The sequence below is a fragment of the Bubalus bubalis genome, chromosome 1 (genome assembly GCF_019923935.1).
Source record: "Bubalus bubalis isolate 160015118507 breed Murrah chromosome 1, NDDB_SH_1, whole genome shotgun sequence".
NCBI classification, from domain to species: Eukaryota; Metazoa; Chordata; class Mammalia; order Artiodactyla; family Bovidae; genus Bubalus; species Bubalus bubalis.
In genome coordinates this window covers 109,331,888-109,354,148 of record NC_059157.1, presented here as the reverse complement: position 1 = coordinate 109,354,148, position 22,261 = coordinate 109,331,888, and the positions used below count along the sequence as shown (strand labels likewise).

The following is a 22,261-nucleotide window of genomic DNA, read 5'->3' as shown; positions in this document are numbered from 1 at the left end:
GCATTGTGTGTTTTGGTGTGTGTGTGTGTGTGTGTGTGTGTGTGTGTGTGTGGTGGGGTGTGTGTATGCTCACGATGCCTCCACAGCACACTGCCCCTGTTTGTGGCTGGAGAATAACTGAAGGACAAATGACTTCTGAATATGGGCCGGGGACTTTGCTGTCCTCAGCCTTGCACAGTGCTTACTGTCCTCGGGTTCTTCTGGGGAGGGGCGCAGAGGAAACCGTTCTTCCTACCTGGGCAGGGGCGATTGGTTCTCAGAGCTGGACCTCTGCCGCCCTAACCATTCTGCCCAGGAAAAAGCTTTGGCTACTTTTCACTCCCATTTAACAGCAGGAGCCCCTTCAGAGGCGTCAGGACAGTATCCCCTGCTGTAATAGCTGTTGCCTTGCTATTTGTCGAGAGCTTTGCTTGCTCCCCTTAAAAAGGCTCAGAACCCCCTTAGAGATGCTCCAGAAAGGAGACACAGGGTGCAGGTGTTTCCCCTCAGTCGCATGGAGGGTGCATGGCTCGGTCTCCTTGCTAGGCATGGCCAAGGGTGCTCCCAGCTGTGCCGTGCACACACGACTGGCTCAGAGTGAGACCAGGACGCGGCTGAAGCTCACCTCTAAGAACACCTTTCCCTGAATTCCTTTCCCCACCCTGAAAATGTGGGTGCTTTTGCCCTGGGACTAACTCACACTAAGGACCCAGAAAATGTAAATATTCTACATTCCCTGGGTACCAGCATGATGTTAGTCCACAGGAAAAGCAAACCTACAGGCACCTTAGCTTGCTGGACTTGTTCCATGAAGATGGAACTCAGGTCCTGCAGCCTTTGGCTAGGAGAGATATTTCTGGGTAGGAAGTGGGGCCCCATCTTGAGGTGAGAAACTGCTGTCCTGAACATGGGTAGAGGGAGTGGAAGTTTAGACCTAGTACCGAGGGTTCTTAGCCTGGCTGGCTGAAAATCTGCTTCCACCTGCAAAGTCAGGGCACAGCCTGCTGTCTGCAGTTTGGGGCAGAAACCTCCCTATGGATGCCCAGAATTAGAGCCTTCATAGGCAGGTGGGAGGAGAAGGCAATGGTAACCCACTCTAGTGTTCTTGCCTGGAGAATCCCAGGGATGGCGGAGCCTGGTGGGCTGCCATCTTTGGGGTCGCACAGAGTTGGACACAACTGAAGCGACTTAGCAGCAGCAGCAGCAGCAGCAGCAGGCAGGTGGGAACTGAAACTCATCTCTACCTGGAGCCCAGCAAGGGGTTCCAGGGTCCCTAAAAAGCAGAGTGAATGCATGAGATGGGAAGTGTAGGCCATTCCACAAAATCATCAGCCTTGAGCTCAAAAATGTCTAAGGAGGCTCATGTTTTCTCTTAAAACTTTATGCATATTTTGTGATTTATATCCTAATATATTAACACTTGATTACTATTATAATAAGATTTTAAACTACTTTTTCTCAGGAGAAAAAAATCTGATCATTGAGTTCTCACTTTGTCTCTCCTTTGGCCCGTTTAGCTCCTGGCTGTATTTGCTGGGCACATGCAGACACCAGTCAGAGAAGCCAAGATCTAGAATGTACTTAGTAGGTGACCCCCCAGGTGTCTCCCCTTCAGCCTCTCTGTACTGGACTTTTCTGGACTTGTGATACAGGAGAGCATCCTTGCCCCCACATGCAGGGAGGGTCTTCCCCTCTATTCTCCCCTCACCTGGCACCTGCTTCTACCTACCCCGCTGAAAACCAAAGCATTGTGCTCAGGGAAGAAGAAACAGTACATCAAAATTGGTCCAGGAAAGAAATGTACAGAGTTTTCAGGTCTTACCACCAGAAGAATTTTCCTGTTGGACTTCATGATGCCTACGATGCCCAGGACAGAGAGGCAGAAGAGGCAGATGCCAACAAACATGCCAATCCAGGCTGCTGCATAGATATCGTCATTGTTGGTGGCTTCAAGCAGTGGGTAGAGGCTGTTTTGGTCTGATACAAAGAAGATGCACTCTGCCATCAGGGCGATGCCACACATCTGCGAGCAGAGGGGGTTCAGTCAGGCTGATGGCCAGGAGAGCAGCGTTGGGAAAGGGATGGAGGAGTGGGCAGTGCTGGGAGGGACTAACTCTGCCCCCTGCATAGGCTTTAAGCAGCTGACTTAAACTCCTCACTGCCAGGCAACCAAACAGCTCCTTCCATCCTGTGAATTGGTTTCGTGCCTCCTTCCACATTTCTCTCTACTTTAGCCTTTGGGAGGAGACACAGGCAATTTCAGACCATCCATAAAACTCTTGGGGGCATGGACCACTCGAACAATGACTTCTTGTAGGAAGATCATCTTTCACTTACATTCCTGCTGCCCACCACCCTAATTCTTGGACTGTAATAAATACTTAAACTGGTCCAGGTCATGTTTATCAGTGCCAGAGAACCAGGCAATGTTGGAGGACGAAGGAACCTTGGTGGTTATCTTTCTTGCTCCCTGGATTTTATAGATGAAGGATCTTGGCCCAGAAAGACAATGACTTGTCCAGAGTCATGCAGTCAGGCAGGGCTGGGCCCAGAGCCAGCGATCCTGACTCCTAAGAGCTCTCACCTCACTGTGCCCATGCAGCCTGGCTATTGAGCTATTCTCACATCCCAGTCCTGGCCTTTATGTGACCAGAACAGGAAGATGCAGACTCCTGCCCCCAATAGCGGAGTCCACGGAAATCAAACCCAAAAGGGAAAGGAAAGACACAGCATCGTGTGTGTGTTGAGGATACTTGGACACTAACCATGGTAGGCATGGCTCCTTTTAGATTCTGGTGTTTAAAGCTTGGAGGAAAATCTATCTCTTTTTCCACATGGTCTTTAGATATATTACATAGTTGGGTGCGTGCTAAGTTGCTTCAGTCATGTCTGACTCATTGCAACCCTGTGGACTATAGCCCACCAGGCTCCTCTGTCCATGGGATTCTCCAGGTAAAAATACTGGAGTGGGGTGCCATGCCATTCTCCAAGGAATCTTCCCGACTCCAGGGATTGAACCCAAGTCTCCTGCGTCTCCTGCATTGCAGGCAGATTCTTCACTACTGAGCCACCAGGAAGCCTTATTACATAGTTACATAGGATTATTCATATTGTTAAATTCTAGCTAGTATGTTTTACTAATACATTTCTTAAAAGGGAGAAAAGATGAAGAGAATCAGTCACTATCTCATTATTTTCCTTTAAAGTCTTACTTTTGTTGGATCTAAAATCATGATTACAGAAAGAGCAGAACTTCCTGGAAAATACTCATTACTTACACCGATAATCACATTTCCAAAAATCAGCAGGCCCTGGAAGCAACGAACAGTGGAGTCGTCTTTGGCCATCTTCAGGATTTCCCCCAAGCTGTGGACACAGTTGAGAACATTACAACTGGATAGGAGCAGGGAATGAAGACGGCTGGATAGGAGCAGGGAATGAAGACGGCTGCAAGCTCCACAGCAGGGCTCACTCACACCACGTGCCTCCTTGTGTTCTGAAGCACCCACACTAAGCCAGGCGGCATTTAGCAATGGAGGATGTTTCGTTACTATGTTCAGTAATCACTGTAATTTCATAAAGAAGAAAAAAAAGGTAAAGCCGATCTGAGTCTGATTATCAACTTTTAGGAGTTCTTTAAGATGTGCAACATACAGACTGCATTCTTCTGAGTGATGATCTGAGGCCCAAAGTCACCCAGGACAGACCTGAGGTGGTGATGAAGCACCCTGAGGTCGCTGGTATGGTTCTTCTTGCCCTGGGTCATGGCAAGCTGAAGCCCAAAGGAAAAACATGTGGGTGGAGTGGGCAATTGGTTCCCATTTAGACTCTGGGCAGCTGTTAAAAACCATTATTTTCATGAGGTCTTATTATTTTCAAATATAGCTGGGAAATTAAAAATACTCTGTCACATTGAGCGGGGGGTAGTGGGAGAAAGAGGGGCTAACCGTTCCTTCTATGTGCTACTCTGCTAGGGACTTGACATACACATATGTGATTTTCATAACCCAATTAGGTAGAAAAAGAAAAAGGATGAGGAGGCTCCATTTTGCACATGAAGAAACTCAAGCTTAAATTGGTAAATTAAGTTCCCTGGGGTCTCACAGCCAGTAAATGGAAGAGCTGGGCTGGAGGCTTGGTCTACATGACTCCAGAGTCCAAGTGCTTCTTCTTAGCCCATGTTGCTCCCAGAAAGTATTTACGAGGTTTAATGCTGTGTCCAGCGCTTTATGGGTCTCTCCCTTGGTAAGGATTCTCTGGAAGGAATGCGGGGTAAGTGTTTGGGTGCTTTATTTTGGCTTTTACACTGGAATTATAGCTATCCACATCTCTCAGTGTTTTGTTTATTAAATTAATTAACTACCCACTTCATGCACTCAGGCTCTAAATCAAAATGTATTATATGCCACAACTTGCATTTTGAGGTATACAAAGATACATAAGGGAGATTGATGCATTCTAGACTTTCAGGCTTTAGTAGGGAAGCTGTGTTCCCAAATCATTATAACGCATGTAATAAGATCTTAATAACTTCAGAGTTTTGAGGAGGGAAGAGATAATGCTCGCAGGGTCTGTGTGGTTTCCGTGCATCAAATAGATGTGGGTGGGTGTGGGAGGAAAGTGGGAGTGACCTTCCAGGTAAAAGGAAAGGAAAGATCAGGGAGTAGAGCCTTAGAAGAGTGAAGAGCCCAGGAGATAACAAATGAGCCAGTTTGGCTGAAGTCCTGGTGTGTGTCGGGAATCCCTGGGAAGCAAGCCTTCTATTTGACTCAGACCTTGCTAAATTGTAACTTCTTTGTTACACTCTAATGTAAGTATCTACAACCTTCCAAGTAACCTTAAACATCTCTAAGTATTTCCCCTTACCTGTTCACTTGGCTAGTGGTAGAAACTGAAGGAGTTGAAATTTATGAGTGTTTTTTGGCCCAGAATGGGGCGCACGGTGGACATCGCCAGTGTCATCAGTGTTTGCTGAGTGAATGGAAGAAACGGGGCCGTTGTTACAAGATTGCTATGCGGAGCTTCTGATTAGAAATGGCATTCATTTCTTTCCGGTTGGAAATGTCATTTCAGGCTTAGAAATGTCCTTTCTTCCCTGAGACGGTTGCCCTGAGACAGAGTGGAGCCAGAGTCTGGAGTTAATGCACAACCTCCACAGACGGGAGCCTCACTCATGTAGCCGGCTCAGCATGTTACAAAGTCCCTCCCTGGAATGTGCAGATACTGCTCCTGACCAGTTGGGTTACCATCTAAACTAGACACAGATAAATAGACCGTGAAAGGTAGAAGTTCAGGCAACACAGGTACATATAGAGAGTAAAGGGTAAATGTCCAGAGAGGCCGGAAGCAGCCTGGTGAGCACCCAGCACCCATCTGCAGGGGCAACTTAGTTGTGGGCATTAGTTGGGCTTAAAGAACGGAAAGAAGGCAGTTTGTTCCGTTAAGGAATTTAAAGTGTGATGATAGCAATGTGGATTCAAAGCAAAAATGACTATACCCCCATAGAATAAAGGAGGAAAGTAGAGCTATGGGGAAAAGGGAAAAGGCAGGTAGGTCTTCAAAGAAAGAGGGGGAGCTGATGGGACCCTGAACAAAGGACCTGGCGCCAGTGGCCTAAATATATCCCACAAGATCCCAAAGACAGTTCTGCCACACAGAAGTTTAAAGAAGGGGAAGAGACCCAGGAATACTTTGTGGGAAAATTGCAAGTCAAAATTAGGGTGGGAAAATGTGGACCAGAGTGGGAGAAAGGCAGGAAGGAGGCAGGTGGGAGCTTGGTTTGAGGAAAAGGAGAGTGAAATGAAGAAATCGAGACAAGCGTGAGGTAGGAGATGTCAGGAGGCAGCCGGCCGGCGACTGATTGAGGAGGGCAGGACAGTGTGGATGGGCAGGAAATGCCCTCAGCTTGCTGCCGCTAGATGTTTCTCCTTTTCCACTACGAGTTCACTTCTCCTTCAGCGGTGCTTAATCACTTAGATAATGGCACAAAAGAACAAAGTGATGGTGAAAGCGTCATGTTGCTATCACTTAATGATAGCCTCAGCACATGCTGGCACTCGGTGTTCATCCTCTCAGCAGACCTGAGAGATGGGGATTTTCACCAAAATCTGTTTGTTTCTTGTTGCTGTAGTAACAAATTATCAAAGACTTAGTGACCTCAAAGAACAGCCCGGTTTCATCTTACAGTTCTGGGGGTCAGAAGCATGACATGAGTCCCAGTGGGCTAAAATCTAGGTATCAGCTGAGCTGATTCTCCCCTGGAGGATCTAGGGGAGAAGCTGTTTTCTTGCCATTTAGCAGATGCAAAAAAAGAGGCCGAAAGAGATTAATTGCTTTGCCCAAAGCCATGTTGCTAGAAAATGCAAAAGCTGAGACTCAAACCCAGATCTGCCAAGATCCAGATCATTCACTTACCAGGGCAGATTGTAAAGATCTGCCATGTGGCTGACACTTTGAGAAGGAAAAGAAACACCTGGGTTGTTGTCTTGCCTATCTGGGAGTGGAGAGGGTAGATGCTACATTTTCCTGCTCAGATGATCCTGTCTTTGCAAAGGTCAGAATCACTAGGTCTCTTTTCACTCTCCTCTCTAAGTTCTTGCCTCCTTAACCCCTCAACACTGCACTAATTTTTGCACATTTTCCCTAAACCCAAGGCTGCACCCATAAGTTGTTCTAGAAAACCTGTCTAGATGCATCCCAGACCTGGAGCTCTCCCACCCACCCTTTGGTACCAAAATTTTTAGAAGTAAGAGGTGCAAACATGCAGGTTAATGAGAGTCAGCATTTCATAGACTCTCCATGGCTGCCTGTAGTTAGACTAGGTTGGCGTCTAGAAGACCTAAAATATTTATTACATCCTCCAAACAGCCACAAATGTCAAGAGGTGTGGCAGTTAGGGGGCCAAGTGCAGGTTTCTAGCAGCTCACAGTGTGATCTACTGGCTGTGGTCTAACGGTAAGCAGCCCAGACTTGATGGTAGAAAGCCAAGGTTCAAACTCAGTCTTGCCCAGTCCTTACTGTGTAACCCTGGGCAATGCGACTCAGTGTCTATTCAATCCTCATATATAAAATGAGTAGAATACAAGTTGTCTGGTGGGATTGTTGTGATTACTGAGATAAAAGATGGGGAAGTGATCGGTAAACACCAAGATTGTTTACTAACATAAGAAATTATGCATAATAATTGGGCTGTGTCTTAGCTTTATGTACCAGTGACTCCTGGACCCTAGGAAGGAGGTTTCAGTGGTTACTGATGCTACAACCAAAGGCTTCTAGGTTGCGGTGAAGCAGCCTCTTTCACCTTCCCCTACTCCCTCAAGAGCTGCTCTGCTGGAGGGTCCTGAAAGACTTACCCATCTCCCATCTGAGCTCCTTTTTATTTTCCATGGAAGGATTCATGGTCGGGGGAGGGGAGCTCACTGGGAGAGGGAAAATGCTTCCCGGATGTGCTTGGGGTATGGCCAGTCAGGTACCAAACTGCACGTCCATATGGGAGGGGCCCTCTGTGCATTCCACCGGCATTCCTCAACGGTTAACACCCACCACGGGGCAGGCCCCTTCCCTCTGGCACTGGGGTGCTCTGGAGCCTCTGGTCCAGACTGCGAGGTGATGCAGAGATGACCCTCAAGATTCCTCCTCTATTCTGGGGCCGCTTCCTCTCTGACACAGAAGGGACTCAGGGAGTACTCTGTTCTGCCCTTGTGCGTTCTTTCCTCCCAGTGTCAGCCTGTGAAGGGCTTCCTGCACTTTACTGCAAGAGTCTCCAAAGCAAGAGAAGGCCCTTGGAAGCCTGTTTTATTTGCCTTATTAGGTCCTATGTGGCACAGTGCCTTACACGTGGTAGGCACTTAATAAATTATTTTACTCAGTAAAAGAGTATATGAAGTACATTTTTAAAATGTGTATTTGAATGAGAAGAATAAATGAGTGAGTTATTGGCCTAGATCTTTACTGCAGAAGAGTTTATAGTGAAGGAGAAAAACATGGGCTTTGGTCTGATCTAGGTTTGAATCTTGCTCTACCACTTAGTGGTTTTGTGGCCTTTGGTAATTACTTAATCTTTTTGAGCTTTCTCTAAAAGGGTAACACAAGACTTAACTAAAAGGGTTACTATGAAAATTACGTGGGTGTATGGGTGAAGTTCTAACACAGTATCAGTTACCCAACCAATATTTATTTTCTTTACCTTTGCCTCAGTTTCTTGAAGCAGACAGACCAGAACAAATAGTGAATGATTAAAGCACCTAAAACTAGTGATTTAATTTTGTTTTAAAACAGAAGCACATTGGGAATCTAAATTGGTACAGCAACTGTGGAAAGGTTTCTCAAAAAACTAAACTAAACCATATGACTCAGCAATTTCACTTTGGTGCCTATTCTGAAAAAAAGAAAAAGCCCCACTATTCAAAATGGTAAATGTACCTCTATGTTCACAGCAGCATTATTTACAGTTGCTAAGATATGGAAGCAACCTTAGTGTCCATCAACAGATGAATGGATAAAGAAGATGTAATCTATAAAGAATAGAATTTTGCCATTTGCAATGACACAGGTGGACTTGGAGGTTACTATGCTAAGTGAAAGAGAAAGACAAATATGATATCATGTATATGTGAAATCTAAAAAAATACAACAGACTAGTGAATATAACAAAAAAGCAAACTCACAGACATATAGAAAACAAATTAGTAGTCACCAGTGGGGAGGAGGAGGGGCCTAGGAGGTACGAAGTATTAGGTATAAAATAAGCTATAAGGATATATTGTACATCATGGGGATACAGCCAATATTTTATTATACCTCTAAGTGGAGTATAATCTTTAAAAATTGTGAATCACTATTATTATACACATGTAACTTATATAATGTACATCAAGTATATTTCAATTAAAAACAAATAGCCACACTTTCAAAGGAAATATGAAAATATGACTTCAGTATGAAACTCTCATATACAAACTCAGATCAAAATCTGGCTGAAGCAAAAGTTGAGAGTCTGAGCTTCCCAGAGCTTCCCATCTTCAGCTCTAAACTTCCTAACCACAAGGCTAGCCCCAAATTGGTTGGAAACGGCTATTTCTAGAACTAACAGAAAAGAAACATGTAGGCAGATCACTACTCAAAATGCAGTTACCGAAGAAGTTAGAAGGTGCTGAAGAGTGACACTGGAAAACCCTGGTTTAATGTGTAGGCTGGTATTATACAATCTCTCTAGGGGAAGCTAAACTCCTAGGAAAGCCTCCTAGAAAATGGTGGCAAGTGAGTTTACTTCCCTAGTAGACTAGCTGGAGAAACCTCTTGGAAGGGTTGTGTTAGTGGATCACTTAGAACAAAGGCAATGTGATTTCTATGAAAGAAAAGGATCAGACCTTGTTAATCTTTTGAAGTTCTTGGAAGGCTTGTAAATGTCTGTGCACAAGGGTAAACTAATAAACTTACTTAGATTGCACAAAGAAAAACTCTGACAAAGTGCCCTGCTGATGGTTATTTAAAAAAAATAAAAAAGACATTAAGAATTTGTTGACCTTTCCACAGAGGTCAGGCATGGAGAGAGACAAAAAGAGAGGGACAAATGGGCCCTTCTCTACATAAGGAATATAAACTGTGATGGTCTCTGTAGCCTGGAGTAGTTGTGCCTTAAAAAGTTAATAAACTTCTTGAGTTTTGTCTCTGCCTGTCTGATAAGGAAGTACCACAATGAATACCCTTCCATGATTAATTTTATGTGTTAAGTTGATTAGGATAGGGCTTACCTGGTGGCTCAGATGATAAAGAATCTGCCTGCAATGTGGGAGACCCGGGTTTGATCACTGGGTCAGAAAGATGCCCCAGAGAAGGAAATGGCAACACGCTCCAGTATTTTTGCCTGGAGAATCCCATGGTCAGAGGAGTCTGGCAAGTTACATTCCATGGGGTCATAAAGAGTTGGACACAACTGAGGGACTAACACTTTTTTCACTTTGATTAGGATATGGGGCCTAGTTGTTTGGTCAAATATAATACCAGTCTAGGTATCGCTGTGATGACATTTTTTAGATGTAATTAATGGTTAAATAAGTTGCCTTTGCATAAAGCAGATTACCTCCCATAACGTGGATGGGCCTCATCCAATCAGTTGAAGGGCTTAAAAACAAAGACTGAGGTTTCCCAAAGAAGAAGCAATTCTGCCTCAAGATTGCAGCATAGAAACCCTATACAAGTTCTCAGTCTGCAGATTTCAGACCCAAGACTGCAACACCAGCTTACCTGAATTTTCAGTCTGCTAGTCTGCTCTGCAGATTTCAAACTTGTCAGCCCCCCACCCCCATCCCAGCCACATAAGCCAATTCCTTAAAATAAATCTTTTCCCCTATATATATATCCTATTGGCTCTTATTTCTGTGGAGAACTCTGCAAGATGCACGCCCCTGATTTAAACTGATTTATAGTTTTGGTAGAAACAAATACAATCATTTTCTGGTATTTTCTGAGAACATTTCACCCTTTCTTTCCTGTTTCCACTTCCAAATCTTGACTTCTGGCTCAGATGGATCCACCCATTTCTGTTTCCTTTCCACACACTGCCTTCAGAGGGAAGTTTCTAGAGCAGAGGTTCTTAAACCATCCTACAGAACACAGATGTTCCACCTACTGGGGGGACATTTCTTTGATGCTGAAATTGAATAATTGCAGTCATTTCCTAAGCTGAAGATAAATGAACGATCAGAATTGGTCATTTTAAGCATTTTCTCCCACAAAGTTTTCCTTAAATCTTGGGTGCCTGCTACCAACTGCCTACCTGAAATCTAGTTTATAGTATGAACTTAGGCCAACATGATTTACTGAGTTATTTTAAATCTAATACATCAACATGTGGTGTTCCACAAAGATGAACATGCCTTCTAAGCTCCAGACAGAGGGCTGGCTGTCCGTTCAGGTGAGTTCCACTTCTCTGAACCTAGCCCCCAGGTTCCCCCCAACACATCCCCGCACTGTGCCCACCCTTGGCTCCCCTCCAGGAGTTGTCTGGCTGGGCCTCTGTGCTCTCCGGGGTTGGGGTGTGGCTTGCCCCAGAATTTTGGCACAGTATAAGAGGGATGCGGAGAAGGCAATGGCACCCCACTCCAGTACTCTTGCCTGGAAAATCCCATGGACGGAGGAGACTGGTAGGCTGTAGTCCATGAGGTCGCGAAGAGTCGGACACGACTGAGCGACTTCACTTTCACTTTTCACTTTCATGCATTGGAGAAGGCAATGGCAACCCACTCCAGTGTTCTTGCCTGGAGAATCCCAGGGACAGGGGAGCCTGGTGGGCTGCTGTCTATGGGGTCGCACAGAGTTGGACACAACTGAAGTGACTTAGCAGCAGCAGCAGCATAAGAGGGATGAGGAAGTAATAGGGCTTTTTATCAGTAAAACGTTGACACCTACGTTTTCAGCTGTTTGGACCCAGAAAACTAATAATGACCCTGGTCTTGGGGCTTCCTCCATCAGGAGACAGGAGACAGTGCTCCCAGTGCAAACGTCTCTCCAGGTTAAGACTTTTACTCTTGTTCTTTTTAAATGCTACAATGTTACAATAGCTCTACTTGAGCCAGACACCTCCTCTCCACAGCTCAGTGGGCCTTCCTCCTGTACCAGCAGCCTGGTCCCAGGTGTGACCTGACATAAGCTGTCACTGTGATCCTGCTCCCATAGTCCCAGAACTGGAGATGTGATGAGGCAAAATTGGTCAAACAGGTGCCGGGGGGCTGGCTTAGGGAAAACACACCTGGGATCCCGGGTGGGAAAGGTTGCGGTAAAGGATGTTGCTGGGACATCTGGCAAACCTTGGGTCTAGACTGTCCACAGAGGGTGGTAGGGGAGGGGGACATCAATGTCAAAGCTCAAAGCCCCCTGGTTTGATGGCCTGCAGCCATCTCAGACAATGTCCTTGTCATGACAGATGCCTGCTATGGTCTTCAGGGCCACAGGATCAAGACATCTCAAAGGTTGAGCAAAGAAACAATAACAACAATACACAGACACTGAGCATGGCAACCCACTCCAGCATTCTGGGCTGGAGAATCCCCATGGACAGAGGAGCCTGGCGGGCTACAGTCCATGGGGTTGCAAAGAGTTGGGCACGACTGAGGGACTAAGCACAGCACAAGTGCCAGTCACTTAGTCTTGAGATGCACTGTCCTAAAACCAACTCTGGTTTTCTATCACTCCCTTGCTTAAACACCTGCAAAGGCTCCCTGCATCCTCAGTTCAAGGTAGGGGTGGGGGTGGGGGTGGGAGCAGGATGGGGAGGGGTGGCGTCCCCACCCCAGCACAAGCTCAGCCGCAGGCTGCTTCTTGCTTCCTAATTCCAGATGGCTTTACTTGTCCACTCATCCTCTCCTGCTCACCAATCTCTGCAAATCCAAATTTCTCCTCTCCTACTCTGCTGTACTTGAATTTGAGAACTTTTTGGCTAGAGACAGATTAATAACTTCCCTTTGCCTGTGTCTGTAGCTTTTGTCCAGTCCCAATCATTTTATTCTCCTTCTGGCCCAGGGAAGAGAGGCTGGTCAACCAAAGAGATAAAGCACAAACTCCTCAGTTTGTATTCAGTCGTACCAACCATGTTCCGGATGGCCTCACGCTCACTTTCCTCTGCTCCTCTGTGCGGTGTCTCATTTTTGCTTCTTGAACTCTTTATCATCTTCTGAAGCTCAGCTGAAAATCCTTTCCTTTCCTCAAGCACCCATGCCCAGAATTATCCTTCCTTCCTTACTTCCCTCTCTCTGCCCAAACAGTTCTCAAGGGCAGCCCGCACTGGGTCCTGTTCGGTGCACTTGTGTGCATGTGTGTGTGGGGGGCTTTTCTTCCCTACTTGCCTCTGCCCTGACAACCTAAGCTGACACCTTGTTCCTGTTTTTCTTTCTTTTTTGTTACTTCTTTTCTTTACCCACCTTTGTTAATAAGTTAATTCTGAACCCCAAAACGAATAGATTGGTGTACATTTAAAAAAGTCATTTGATGAATAATTGCATTAAAGAAACAAAATCAGAAACTTTCAAATTACTTGGTCAGTGACACACTTTAAAGTCAATGACTACACTCTTAGTAGTTTTGTCTTACAGAGAAGGTAAGTGATTGCGGAGAAATTAAGGTGTCACTTATCCCAGGCTCATTATTGGCTATGTGCCCTTTGATAGTATGATCCAGTATCAGCTCTGGCTGCAAACCGAGAGGCTTTATAGTCAGTCCCGTCATGGTGCAGACGAGGAAACTAAAGCTGGTAAGGGAAAGCGACTTATTCAAGATCACTGATGTGTCATTTTCGGAGCCAAGATCTGAGTCAGATCTCCTGACTCTTAAACCAGGACTTTGTATTAAATTCGTCACTGATCTTTCTTCTTTCTAAGGTAGGGAGATACTACCTCCCTTTATATTTCCTTAAAACAAAGAGAAACTCCTAACGCCCTGCCAGAAGGTGAGTCACATAAGCAAAGCTAACAAGGTGAGAACTTTCTATGCTTGCTCTCCAAAGTCTTTCTCACTCTTCATCTGAATTTCCAAATTTCCACAAATTGAGAATCACTCCTTTGCTCCTGGTTAGAATGCAAATATATATAAAAGAGGCACAGACAGTGAGCCTCACAAGCCGTCAATATCAATGCCTCATTGTGAATGGTTTGAGTAGAAATCGGTCTCCAAATTTCCAAAGGAAGAGAGAAGATACCATGGGAGGGAAAGAGACCCAAGGAGCAGGAAGAGCCGAACAAATGAACTTCCTCCCTCATGATCTAGGGGCTTGGGGCTGTGGGTAGAGACTGACTGCTGATACTGTGCCTGTGTCTGCCCCTCTCCACTTCACTCTTAGCTCCCAGTATGGGTGAGCTTTTTCAGATAGGGGGTTTCCTGAAACTTTCCTGAGTTATTTCAAAACAATGCTTCCCTCAAATATATTTGAACTTTTTCTTTTTCTTCCTTCCTTTTTTTTTTGTTTGTTATTTGGGAGGGCTAGGCACCCCACTCCAGTACTCTTGCCTGGAAAATCCCATGGATGGAGGAACCTGGTAGGCTGCAGTCCATGAGGTGGCTAAGAGTCAGACACGACTGAGCGACTTCACTTTCACTTTTCACTTTCATGCATTGGAGGAGGATATGGCAACCCACTCCAGTGTTCTTGCCTGGAGAATCCCAGGGACGGAGGAGCCTGGTAGGAGGCCGTCTATGGGGTCACACAGAGTCGGACACGACTGACGTAACTTAGCAGCAGCAGCAGCAGTAAAGGAAGCAGATGGGATAGAGTGAATTTTAGAAAGTGGAATTGGCAGTGGGCAGAGGATGGAGTAGCTGCTGTCCTCTTTAGAAATGACATTGCCCCTGACTGAAAGTATTCAGTTCACCTCAAAATATTTTCCACACATAGTAAAGCCCCTGTGAGCCCCACCCTGTGGAAGACTGCCCAGTGGCCTGGCACCATGATGATTTATTCCAATTGCACAACATCCTGGGAGTTCCTTTGCTCTGAGAAGTGCAGATTCTTTTAAGAGGCTGGAGTTTTCTTTATGTTTTTTTTTTTTTTCTTGTGTCTTCATTCAGTTTGTTTTCTTCTAAAAATTATTCATCTACACAGTGTTGATGTTTCCAGACACAATGAAAAATAGGTCAAAAAATCATTGCTCACTAAACAAACCAATTTTCAAAGCAGGAGAAAAAGGAGAGAGACTCACCCACCAAGCATGAGATCATTTTTTCAAGTTCATTACCTCTTTTCCTCACCCAAGTTTTGTTGGACCAGAGAACACACAAACCACACCTCCCATTTTAGTTCCTGTTAGTGAAATTTGGGCTGACAAAGAAAAAAAAAGAGAAATAGGAGAGGACAAAATAGACAATAGGCCATTGCCTTAGCCCAGATTCTGAAACCGAGAACTAGATCAGACACTTGTACGACTCAGAGGTGAGGATAAAGATGTCTGTGGAGATTATATCAGGACAATTGCTGGTCTGCTTACATTTAGGGTATGATGAGTCCCTGGGAATGATAAGTGATGAAAGAAGGAACTTGTTCTCATGGCCATGACCCCCATTGCACAGAGCATCCCTTAGTTTTTCTTTCTTTAAAACTCTAAACCTGCTCTGACTCATGTAGTAACTAGTAGAGACTTGAAGCTATTTAGATTCTAATTAAATTCAATTAAAATTCAGTCCTTGGGAGGGGGGTTCAGGATGGTGGGACACATGTACACCCATGGCAAAAACCACCACAATATTGTAAAGCAATTAGCCTCCAATTAAATAAATTAATTTTTTAAAAAGAATAAAGTTCAACCTGTTTTAAAAAAAAATTCAATCCTTATGTTGCACTAGTCACATTTCAAATGCTCAATAGCCATATGTGGTTAGCAGCTGTTGTATAGAACATTTCCATCTTTGCAGAGAGTTCTATGGGACAGTGCGCTCTTGCCTCCTGGTGCTTGCTGTGCTGATCTGAGTCACTCTCCAACCTGAAGTCAAGCACTAAGCTGTAAGCAGTGGCTCAGGTGTTCTCAGCCCACTGAGGACCTCAGGTGCAGGCAATGTGAGTGGCATGCCCAACCCCAGGGCAGGAACACTATGGAGATTCCTTGGGGGAGGTGAGGTTAAGGTACCTCCCCATGAACTTGGTCTCTGCACCAGTGAGGGAACAGTGACGCATCAGGGGTGTGGGTAGCCTGCATGGCCATGAGGCCCAGATTCCAGCATCAGGGTGAAGCATATTCTAGGATTGACCACTGTTTGCCCTGGGTAAGAATGTAAGCAGGAGGGGCCAAAAGAAATTCTGAGATTTCATTTGGTTTTCTTGACTAGATGGTGTCTAAGATCCCCTTTGTATTTACAAGCCTGTGAATCTTTCCAGATAGCTAAAAACTCCCAGATGAGTTGATTTTTATGCCCTTTTTTTGCAGAAAGCAAAAAACAAACAAACAAACAAAAAACAACAAAAAAAACCTAAACTAAAAACTCTGTTGTAACAGAAAGCGAAATAAGAAATACTTCTCCTCATGGAGAAAGGTTAATTGCTAGAACTAAACAATTCCTTACAAGGCTTGAAAACTGTATAACCCAAGCTATATACATAACTGAAATATGTATTTATATACAATCTAAGTGAGTTCTTTCTGTAGTACTTAGCAATTCTATTCACGCAAAACATCATCAATAAACATGCTCTTTAATTAAAAAAACATTAAAATTCATAAAAATTCAAAATGTCTTAAGTATCTTTAAAGCTATTTATAAATGGGGTTTTAAGTTCATAAATGTAAAGTAGTACTCATATCATTTGAATCTTAACCTGTATTATGTGTGGAAGTGTTGTTAGAACATAAAATACAACCTGCAAACCCTGATGGAAACACCAACTGATGCAGAGTGAAAAGAAGTTATGTAAAAATAACATTGTGTAGATGAAGCTAATTTGTTGATCTGTTTCAACATTTATTAAGCAGAATTGTTTGCAGAGAAGAAATGTGAATAAATTGCCTTACATATCCCTTATGAATGGACAGGACCAAATGATTTCTGACAAGAAGGCTGGGAAACTTTCTTTCTGCTAGGCTAATTTTTCTTTTGCTTTTCTGACTCTGCAAGGAAACTGGAAGCCCACAAAGGTGCCTGTCTATCTGAGATTTAGTCAGGAGATAGAGGTTTTCCCAGGGTTCTCAGATTTTTCTTGGTTTTTCTGTGAGGAAATGTGAGGTGGAAATCAGGATGGGTGAATAATACCCGACGGAAGAACTTTATCTCAGTTCTGAGAACTGAACCATATCAAAGGGGGTGAGAAAGCAGCTGCACAGTTTAAAGTAAAAGATATTGTGAACAGCCACAATAGCCTAACTTACAAAAAAAATGACAGACTCTATTCATCAGGAAATGAACTTCTCCCCCTCTCCCTTGCAGACAGCTCACTCCCTTCCCAGGAAAGCAACCCAGCCCCAAAGAGTGCAGGTATCTTCCCTGTGCAGTGGAATGGGTCTACTCACCTTACCCTCTCCTCCTCCTCCTGGTACTGTGTCGGCTCCCTCTGCACGCTGCTCTGGCCAGAGGTGCTTTTCTACCCCGCACCAATCCTTTGAACCTCTGGGACCAGGGAAGGGTGGTCTGTGATTGGGAGAAGGCATCTCACATGGGCTGAGCCTGATGCTGCCTAAGCCTGCCTCTCTAGGGCCGGAAGTAACAGGAAACTTTCAGCCAGTAGATTTCTGCTGCTCTGGAATGTGTAATTCTGACAGATGGAAGCACCTGGACAGGGTTCATCTCATCACACGTCTGGATTCCTCGTAGGTCTGGGCTTCCTTGAACACACACTCAGGGCTTCTGTTTTGATTTTGATTTGTTTTGTTTTTATTAGTGTGATTTAATCCTTAATTCTACTCTTGAGCATTAAAAAGGCCTTTTTTGTTGTCCTGACTGTTCAGTCATGCTGGTACACATTTATGTGTCCAGGGTCATGTCTAGTTTAAATTTCTGTAACTTCCAGATGCTATGTCTATGGGGATAAGAATTGCCCAAGGAACGCCACACTGAGTTGGTCCAAAGACTGATAAGGGTCAGGAGACCTGGAAACAAAGAGGTTGAGAGATAGAGAAAGGGCTCAATCAATCATCCCATGTTATCCAATTAATTTCTCCATTCCTTCTCTCCCCTTCCCTTTTTCTTTCCTCATTTCCTCTGGAGCCACCTGTCATACACCAGCACCAACAATGTCTGAAGAAGATGTTTATTTCAGTGGTTGCATAACACACCATGGATACATGCATCATAGTTTGTTTAGCCTGGTGTGAGTGATGGGTCATGGCACTCGTGTTAGGATTTACTCAGTGCCTTAATCGATAGATTTTCAGGGTTCTTGTGGGTCAGGACCATCCTTCTAACAGGTTAGGTTTTTCAGGAACAGACTTGGAGACTGAGTACAGGGTGCAGTATATTTATTATTGAGTAAATACCCAGGGAAGAGAGAAGGGAGAGGGAAGAAACAAGGTTGGGTGGAGAGGGAGGTCCATCTGCCATGCAGGTGGGACAGCCCCAGGAAACTCTGGAGGAAGATGGCCTGTTACAGTTGCTCTGCCTTGGTTCCCTTTATAATCAGTCCTTAGACACAGGTTGCCCTAGGAATGTGGCTTTTTGTAACAAAAGGCTGTCCCTGAAGTGGGTGGGCAGGGGAGGCACGAGCTGTGGTACTCTCAGGAGCTGGGCAGCATGTTCCCCCTCAAAGGTGCCTGCACGGGGCATCTCTGTGTCCATCACATGACTTATTTCTCCTCAGCTCTGCAGGGCCTGGTTAGGGAGAAAATTTTTCACACAGTGGAATTCTATGCATTTGTAATAGGAAAAATGAGGTCACAGAAAACCACTTCATTACATGGAAATATGTTCAGTTATTCAATATTTATTTATATAAATATGCATCAAGAACTTATGAAGTGCCAAATACTTCCTAAGTACTACAAATGAAAAAATCATGTTACAAAATAGTTTGTACAATTCAACACACTTTTTTTTAAAGTATGTATATGTATAAGTGAATTTAAAAGTTAGAAAGAAAAAGATTTTAAAAAGTTAGAAATTAAATATACCAGGATTTTATATGGATGATGTGATATGAATGACTTTTTGGTAGCTTATATATTTATAAATGATCTATGTTACAGAGAAATATGTAAATTATTAAAAATGTGTTCTTTTGGAAATCTTTGTGGTAAAGTAGCAAGGATACAGACAAGGACATATGTTTCCATTCATATCTTAGGCAATGTATGTTCTATTACTAGGATTATGTGGGGAGAAAACATGAATCTTTTCAAAACAGATTCAGTTCAGTTCAGTTCAGTCACTCAGTCATGTCCAACTCTTGGTGACCCCATGGACTGCAGCACGCCAGGCTTCCCTATCTATCACCAACTCCCGGACCTTGCTCAGACTCATGTCCATTGAGTTAGTGATGCCATCCAACTGTCTCATCCTCTGTCATCCCCTTCTCTTCCCACCTTCAATCTTTCCCAGCATCAGGGTCTTTTCAAATGAGTCAGTTCTTCGCATCAGGTGGCCAAAGTATTGGAGTTTCAGCTTTAGCATCGGTCCTTCCAATCAATATTCAGGACTGATTTCCTTTAGGATGGACTGGTTGGATATCCTTGCAGTCCAAGGGACTCTCAAGAGTCTTCTCCAACACCATAGTTCAAAAGAATCAATTCTTCGGCGCTCAGCTTTCTTCACAGTCCAACTCTCACATCCATACATGACTACTGGAGAAACCAAATCTTTGACTAGACAGACCTTTGTTGGCAAAGCAATGTCTCTGCTTTTTAATATGCTGTTTTCAGTTCAGTTCAGTTCAGTCGCTCAGTCATGTCCAACTCTTTGCGACCCCATGAACCGCAGCACGCCAGGCCTTCCTGTCCATCACCAACTCCCGGAGTTCACCCAAACCCATGTCCATAGAGTCAGTGATGCCATCCAGCCATCTCATCCTCTGTCGTCCCTTTATCCTCCTCCCCTCAATCTTTTCCAGCATCACGGTCTTTTCAAATGTCAACTCTTCACATCAGGTGGCCAAAGTATTGGAGTTTCAGCTTCAACATCAGTCCTTCCAAAGAACACCCAGGACTGATCTGCTTTAGGATAGACTGGTTGGATCTCCTTGCAGTCCAAGGGACTCTCAAGAGTCTTCTCCAACACCACAGTTCAAAAGCATCAATTCTTCGGCGCTCAGCTTTCTTCACAGTCCAACTCTCACATCCATACATGACCACAGGAAAAACCATAGCCTTGACTAGACGGACCTTTGTTGGCAAAGTAATGTCTCTGCTTTTGAATATGCTGTCTAGGTTGGTCATAACTTTTCTTCCAAGGAGAAAGCATCTTTTAATTTCATGGCTGCAGTCATCATCTGCAGTGATTTTGGAGCCCCCCCAAAATAAAGTTTGTCACTATTTCCATTGCTTTCCCATCTATTTGCCATGAAGTGATGGGACCAGATGCCACGAATGTTGAACTTTAAGCCAACTTTTTCACTCTCCTCTTTCACTTTCATCAAGAGGCTCTTTAGTTCCTCTTTGCTTTCTGCCAGAAGTGTGGTATCATCTGCATATCTGAGGTTATTGATATTTCTCCTGGCAATCTTGATTCCAGCTTGTGCTTCATCCAGTCCAGCATTTCTCATGATACACTCTGCATAAAAATTAAACAAGCAGGGTAACAATACACAGTGTTGACATACTCCTTTTCCTATTTGGAACCAGTCTGTTGTTCCATGTCCAGTTCTAACTGTTGCTTCTTGACCTGCATACAGATTTCTCAGGTGGCAGGTCATGTGGTCTGGTATTCCCATCTCTTGAAGAATTTTCCACAGTTTGTTGTGATCCACACAGTCAAAGGCTTTGGCATAGTTAATATAGCAGAAATAGATGTTTTGTATGTATGTTGTTATATGATATGGGGTAGATCCAAATAATTAAATAATAATTACAGCAATATTAATTGGACACATGGAATTTCATTGCATGGATAAATTTGATCAATTTGTGGTTGGACAATTTTGAGGTTGGACAATTATCCCCATGTTTTTCTCATAAAAATTTGACACAAATCTTCTCTATGAAATTCTCCATGTTCAGTGTCATGGCTGGAAGCATGGTTTGACTACATGCGTGATTTCATTGTGGGGCAGTTTTGGTGAACACAAGGTGTGGCTCCAGTGGTAGCCAACTAAAATAGAGCATTAAGGTCACAAGAAAGGAGGAGTCCTTTGTTACTCAGGGCATACTCCTCTCCCCTGTACCTGCCCACTCTGAGTCTGGAGCTGTCTGAGGCTCTGCCTGGAGAAATGCCTACAGTTAGTCGCCTCTGTTGGTTTTGAGGTGGGTCAGCTGTCCTGCTTTATCCATTATTGGGTCCCATCTGATTTCTGTCTCCAGAAATTATAAAAATCTCAGGTTTCTCTCTCTTCTGCTTTGACTATTAAAATAGACTTACTTCTTTCTGTAAATATTGACTGTAATTTTAAATGAGTTTCAGGAGGACTGCTTTGGGTATTTAAAAATATTTAAAAACACAGAATTAGGCAGACAACTCAACTCTGCCCTATTGGACTCCTATCTCCTCATAAGAATAAGCCACAGTAGCCACTGTGTATCTGGTGTCAACTTACTGAAAATTCCCCTAATACTACAAGAAATTAAATAGCCTTTTCAGAGCCTAATAAGGTGCTGGCACACATATTACTTGCCACCTAAAGTGACATAACTCTCTTTGTCTGAGTTTTAGCTTTATAATGTCTCCAGCCAAATAACTGGCATGAAGTTTCAAGCACAGGTCACAGCCATCGACAACCATACCTGTTCACCTCCCCAGTATACAAAAATATATGTGCACACATGTGAGCACAAAAACATCAACAGACATTATTATACTTACATACTCACTTCTTATTCACAAGAATAGGTGGTTTACACAGTGTTAACACAAAAGTTGATGACATAACAACAGAAGAAGGTAAGTGGAAGAGATAGGGTGAGTAAAACTGAGTCTGATCACTTTTGACATATACACACCCATGGAAGCATCATGTCAATCAAGATGGTGAACAACCAATCAATCACTCCTGAAAGTGTCCTCCCTCCTATGCCTTTGTAATCCTTGCTCCTGCCCCCTTTCCCCCCAGATAACAATTGATCTTCTTCCTGCCACTATAGATTAGCTCACATTATCCAGAATTTAAAATAAATGGAATCATACAGTAAAAAAAGAGAGAAAGAAATAATAGGAAGCTTTATTATGGAAAGTATCTCCCAATACATACATATATCAAATCATTACATTGTACACCTTAACCTTATGCAATGTTATTAATATATGTCAATTATATCTCAGTGAGCTGGAAACATACTCACAAACATGAAATAACAGAATGCTAATTTAAAAGAAAATAAAACACATGCAGGAGACCAGAGTAAAACAAGGGAATTCATAAAGAGTGGGGGAAATAGAAGAATAATTCCAGAAGCCTGAGTCTTTCTGTTTCTATTGTGTCTGAGCCTCATAGCTATTCTCCTTCACTTTCATAAAATGGACTTAAAACATTAATCTTCACATTAATTAAAAAAAAAGCTTTATGGATATATAATTCATATACTACAAACTTTACTCTTTGAGGTGTACAATTCAGTGGTTTTAGGACAGTCAGAATTGTGCAACTGTTACCACTATCTAATTTTAGAACATTTTCCACACCCACAAAAGAAACCTCCTTCTCATTGCATTCACTCCCCACCACTCCCTCTCC

General features: G+C 43.7%; 1 protein-coding gene across 3 annotated transcripts in view; it reads right to left on the bottom strand.

The window, feature by feature from the left end:
* UPK1B (uroplakin 1B) overlaps positions 1-17,223 on the bottom strand; it is a 28,279-nt gene extending 11,056 nt beyond the window's left edge. The window contains exons 1-3 of one of the 3 annotated variants that reach the window (XM_044942145.1): positions 16,962-17,223; positions 3,258-3,345; positions 1,802-2,002 (exon numbers count right to left, since the gene is read on the bottom strand). In XM_044942145.1, coding sequence (XP_044798080.1) covers positions 1,802-2,002; positions 3,258-3,326 — 270 coding nt within the window. In that variant the 5' untranslated portion in view covers positions 3,327-3,345; positions 16,962-17,223. The remainder of the gene's footprint in view (positions 1-1,801; positions 2,003-3,257; positions 3,346-16,961) is intronic. The other 2 variants (XM_044942138.1, XM_006057623.3) reach the window with 2 other exon arrangements.
* Positions 17,224-22,261: the final 5,038 nt, after the last annotated feature.